General features: G+C 38.1%; 1 protein-coding gene across 2 annotated transcripts in view; it reads right to left on the bottom strand.

Moving 5' to 3' along the window:
* Positions 1–5,238: 5,238 nt before the first annotated feature.
* The window catches only part of CNX7 (co-factor for nitrate, reductase and xanthine dehydrogenase 7), a 39,163-nt gene continuing 38,401 nt past the window's right edge, over positions 5,239–6,000 (bottom strand). For both annotated transcript variants that reach the window (XM_087688937.1, XM_087688938.1), the window contains one exon: positions 5,239–5,891. In XM_087688937.1, coding sequence (XP_087545063.1) covers positions 5,558–5,866 — 309 coding nt within the window. In that variant the 5' untranslated portion in view covers positions 5,867–5,891 and the 3' untranslated portion in view covers positions 5,239–5,557. The remainder of the gene's footprint in view (positions 5,892–6,000) is intronic.

The following is a 6,000-nucleotide window of genomic DNA, read 5'->3' as shown; positions in this document are numbered from 1 at the left end:
TCCCAAGTCTTTTATCTTAAAGCTCTCCTTGATCTAACTTAAAGCATCTAGCTCATCATGAGCACTCCCAGCAATCAACATATTGTCCACATAGAGTACTAAAATCATAAGGCTACCATCACAAGCCTCCTTTGTATATAAACACAAATCCATATCACTACAAGTATATCCATGTGAATGTATGAAAGCATCAAACTTGTGGTACCATTCCTTAGGTGCCTACTTAAGCCCATAAAGGCTCTTTCTCAACTTGCACACTAGATATTCCTTACCTTTTTCCTTGAAGCACTTAGACCATTGCATATAATCTCATTATGCAAGTCCCCATATAAGAAAATGGTCTTTGCATCCATTTGATAAAGATTTATGTCTAACTGTACAACCAAGGCCAAAGCCAACCGGCAAGGGCTGCTTGACTACATCTACTATCAAGAAACCTACTTCCAAGGAATCCACATTTCAAGTTATGAGATGTGTGCTCATGGGAAGAATCTAGGGTTTTCCAAACATATTTTACGTCTAATGTGGTCAAAGACAATAAAGTGGGGGAATTGGATGCCATGCAATGACAGTTGGTGCCATGGTGGTTTAGAAGGTGAGATCTACTTCCTTATTACTAGCCCATTGTCATACTAGGGGAGTGATGTTAATCCTTAAACCAAGGGATACATCTTTATCACTAGAGTAAGAAGTCTATAGAAAATAGTTTGGGATGTCTGAAGGAGCCAATAGGTGGACCTTGCTTTTTGCAAGACTTATGAGTCAAAAAAATTTCCACCGTGCCCACAATGATAGAACCTATGTCCACGGACCTATCATGAGGCACAAAAAGGCATAGCGGAATGGCACACAAGATATATCAATAAGGAATATTTGTATTCAAGATATCAAAATATACAACAATGAGGCACATCTCAAGACTACACCCTTGTAACGCCGCACATGTGAGAGTTCACAATTGAGTATAGGAAATCACATGTACAGTGGAAACCAAGTTGAGCTCAGAGTCACTACTACTCCCTATATAGGTGTTTTTTACTCCAACACCATGGTATAGCTACAAAGCCCATACCCTTACAAAGAGGAAGAGGGTGTGAAATTAAGGGTGTGGGAAGTGTAGTGGAGAGGCAACGGTGAGGGGGGGAAGTGATGATGCTCATGTTGAGGGGTCTATCTATCTATGAAAACCGCCCTAACAAGGTGTGGTCCTTCCTAAAGTATCCCATTTCTAACTAAGGCTAATGGACATTGTCGTCGTGTTGGGGGGTCGAAGGTCTACCACCGGGGTTTAGAGCAGAAGAGAAGTGACGGATTCAAGGTCAGGAGAGAGAAAAGAATGGGGTTTGATAAGTCTTGGGTTTTAGCAGTTGGAGAAGAAGACCACAAGCTTTTTCATATATTTAGCATACATGAATGGTATCAAAGACTTTGACTCGATTACATCAAATGCATATGAGGTAAATAGACCAATACATGTAGAGATTTTCTCTGATTTAATCCAAATACATATTTCAAATGCAAGCCCAAACGGTTTCAATTTCATGAATGCCAATGAACAACAACTCCAAGATAAAAGTATTTGAGTGGTAGACTCCACTACTTCCAAGACATAAACCAAAAACTCTTGAAATGCACTAACAAAGCTTTCAATTCACTTCAGCCCTGTTTTATAACAGTAATTTCCAACCCATAAACAAGCTCCAAAAACGCACATAAACTCAAGAATAAACCTCTCTAATCACTCTCAAATGAAGCCCTGATGTTTAGAGGTCAATACCATCACTTGCATCCACATAGATCAGATTTCCCTTCAAGAAGACAAGAACAGTGGGCTGCCCTGTTTATGACAGGTTTTAGCAGTCCAAAACAGCCCCATATACCTCCAAGATCTCCCTTTTACTTGCCCCAAAGTCACTCAAGTACTTGGGCACAAGAGGGGCTTCAATGGTCCATGAATACGGTAAGAGAATGGAAGAAGACGTACACAAGAGCAGGCTAAATACTTTATCTCTGTTTTCCCTTTTATGGACTATCATACCACTCATTTTCGTGATACCAAATGGATGGGAAAAAAAGACTCTCACCTTCTTTATTTGTATCTCCTCTCTTTCTTCAGTTTGCTCTGTGTTTGCATGCTTTGGAGCATGCACCATAGCCTTCAGCTCTCCCTCCATTTGCCACAAGTGTGCAGGCCCAAAAATTGCACCGAAAAATGCGGGCTGCACTTCTCTTCTGCTTCCACACAAAAGTAGACCATATAGGTCACTTACAAGTCACACAAGTCCATTACTTCAGGTTCCATACAAGCCAAGTGGACTTTTGGGCACTCTTCTTGATTTCCAAGCAAATACACCTCATGAACCAATGTGACATAACCTGTAAACTGTCAATTACCTCCTGTTGATCAAGTAGATGGTCCCCATAGACTTAATTTTTGTCAATTTACATGATACAAATTGAAAATTGCATGTCAAGTTACAAAGGAACTTGTGAGATTAAATGGTATCTATGTCAAATGTTGGGAAATAATGGCTGAATTATGTATGAAAGTTTCCCATGTGAATCCTAATGAAGTTCTTCTGCAAACATAAGAGCTCCATGATTTATGCCATGAACAAAAAACTCTTTGACAACGTGGGTTTGGCCTTTACCATGACGGCATTAAACTATGTTCAATTCATCACCATTCGTTGTCGATTGTGACTCCATCTAAAATTTAGTTCCTTGTTGAGTGAGCTTATGTCCAAACTTGGTGCACTTTGAAGCATGGCATCCAAGACACTACCTAAGGCTGCCCAACGATGATGATCTAACTAATAGAGGAGCTACCAACTACTCCACCACCTTAATTTTGATATCCCTACCTCCATTACCGTGTCTACAATGACTACAAGAAAAAATAATGCTAAGAGGCGACCAAAATCATCCACCAATTGGCAATACTCTACCACAAGGGTTGGGATGAGGAGTGATAGAGTCACCAATAGAACATGTGGTAAAGCCCAAAGCTAGAGATGTGAAGCTACTAGACCTATCGACAACCCCATTTGCATACACAATGAGATAACTATAAACTAGCTCATGTTTTGCATCCATTGAGATGAGATGAACCTTGAAGATATCATGTCCAATTGAGTGTGAGGTGTTAAAAGACTAGAATCAATACCAAATGTGTGCCCAAGAAGGTGAGTCATCCATGACTTTTTCTATAGATTGCAACCTCAACTCTTCTATTTTATGAGCCATTTGGAATTTGTTGATTAAAGAGAATCACATGCAATGTGTTTGACTTGGGTGTGACACCACCATCAAATCAAATGTTTCCATTATGTAAGCTTCTTTTAGGATCTTATGAGCGAGTTGTTAGGCAACTAAAAGATTGGGACAAGGCTACTACAAGGGCAAATACAACTAAGGAAAGGTGAAGACTAAGAGAAGAATGGCCTTAAACCATCAGCGTGCAATTGGTTATAAGGACTACAACCTAGCAATAACAACAAAAAGTAAAGGTAGTGGAAGGAAGCAAGAGACCAAGTGGAGAAGGGGTGATAAGTCAATGCATGAGACCACCACCAACTAGCAAGAGTGATGACCACCAACTATATAAATTGAATTATTTGTGAACTGTATAGATTGATAATAATGTTAGAGAGAAAAACTTGTTATGAAAGTAGAGAATGACAATGAATGTATAGCCCTCCTATATGTCATATGATGTTTATTTGGTTCAATGTGCAAATATGCAAATGCATGAAAGTTGAAATGTGTTAATTGGTTCAATGTGCAAATGTGCACATGCATGAAAGTTGAAACATGTTAATTAAGGGTGGACCACTTCTTGTTGGTGTTTTGCCTAGTTGGTTAGACTTGTTTCTCTCTTGTTTATTCAATCTTCAAGTTGTATGTTGGTCGAAAATCCTCATTCTTATTTGTACAAATATACACTCATGTTTACAACTTACGCTCACATACAATGGAGATGTTTATCTACCTCCAAGTGACCATGATAGCATGATTGTACTTTATGCTGTCATACATTTACCTCGTTGAGTTAAAAGAAGGGGTACTAATTCTACAACAATATGATGCAGAGAGTAAAATATGAGCATGAGATCAAAATAAATAAAGTTGACCCCCACGTTTTCATTCCTATCTTTCATTTTTACTTAAGAGTTTTGCACTTGCCTTCGACAAAAAAGTGAAATTTTGATTTTTGCAATTACAAGTGATTAAAGGCAAGCTTTCTTATGTGAAACCTAGTGATTAAAGGCAATCACAAGTGATTAAAGGCTAGCATTATAGGCCTATAATTCATAAGTCTTTGCATTCTATTTGCATGGATAGACACTTTTAATACTATTATTTTGCTATTCCTATTGTTACCCACTAGGCATGATTGTATTGACTAGTATCTATCAATTGGCTAGTTCAATACAAGAAACCAAAATTGGGGTCTAATAATGAATCAACTCAATAGCTACATTTAAAATATTAGAGAGTTTTGTGAGAGATCTAAAAAATAAGTTCCAAATCATCCATAGCAACAATAGTTTAAACAACTAAGATAATACCATGACATTGATCACTCCCCTCTGACAATTGGGAGACTAATACTATTATTTTGTGATCTCCCCATATAGCACAATAAGGAACATGGAAAGAAAAAGATGCCAAAACTAAACTACAACATACTTCAATAGACCCATTTCGAAAGCTCAACAAAGCATGGAATTATACTTTCCATAGCTCAAAATTTGACTATGAAAAAAAATCATCAAGCCACGTGAGGCACATTTGGAGCATTCCCTTTCATTATTGTGCTTGATTTTGCATGGCCCAACTAGAAACTAGAAACTATGAATGAACCACCAAAATACTATTATCTCAAAATAAGACTCGCTAAATCAACACATCACAAAGTATTACATCCATAGTCAATCTAAGGATCTCTATATCAATTATAAAGGTATTTGAAGAAAACTAAACACCACATCATCAACGACCTGTTAAACAAGTAAAGGTAACTAGCTAGGAAGACAAAAGATTAGATCACCAATAAAGAGCTAGAGAAGGAACAACTCAAAGGAACACAACCAAGTACTGAGCTCAACCTACCAAAATGCAAGCTATTCACTTATCCATCTTCCTCATTCCCATTCTCAAAAAAAAGAAAAGAGGCTAAACCAAAACTCAAAAATGTCTTTTCTTCCATGAACTCAATCAGACATTACACACATCTAACGTGAAGGCTCAACTTTCCCACTTTGTATTAGAAGGTTTAGCTTGATAGTATGGCTTTACCTGGACAAGGGACACAATCCTTGCCAGTCCAGCTAGATATGCATATGAAGATATTACAAGGCTTAGCTTGTCGCAAACGCTTTTATTGGTCCTTTCTTTTACATTGCTTCTTTCTCTGTTAACCTCTTCTTTTTGGATGCTTCCCTTGTCATGTGGCTCAATGGGAAACCAAATATTGAACAAAGATTATAGGCTCTCAATATTTTGATGTCAATCTACTCTCAACCTAAAGATTGCAAAAACTAGTGGCATATAATCAACCCCCACTGATGGGTGGAATTAGAGCAAGCTCATCTCCATTCGTGACAAGCATCGAACCATCCACATATTCTTGATTAAGAGCTAGAATCATGCAAGATTGGATTTGCTGCAAACTTGGAAATTGAGTAATAATCTTCTGTAGACAATCAGACACTGAGATTGTTTCTGAAAGGCCGACTTTCATCTCAAGAACAGTTTCAGACATACCAGCAATCTCACGGGCCCTCGCAAAAAGCAACACCTTCACCTTGACTACATTTACAATTTTTTCCTGCTGAGAGCTGGATAATGCTTCGTCCTCCATTACTTATCTTCTAGATGGGACCAATCTGAAGCAAGAAGGGCTGTGTCAGCATGCAAAACCAATGCAGAATTTGCATCACATAAGCAATGCAGAAATATAAGATAGAAATGACATTCAGAGAAATAGTCTTGTCT

Source organism: Lygodium microphyllum, chromosome 12, assembly GCF_053477565.2.
Source record: "Lygodium microphyllum isolate KBCC chromosome 12, Lygodium_microphyllum_v1.1.10, whole genome shotgun sequence".
Lineage (NCBI taxonomy): Eukaryota > Viridiplantae > Streptophyta > Polypodiopsida > Schizaeales > Lygodiaceae > Lygodium > Lygodium microphyllum.
The sequence above is the reverse complement of the archived record's forward strand: the minus strand, read 5'-3'. Positions and strand labels throughout refer to the sequence as shown.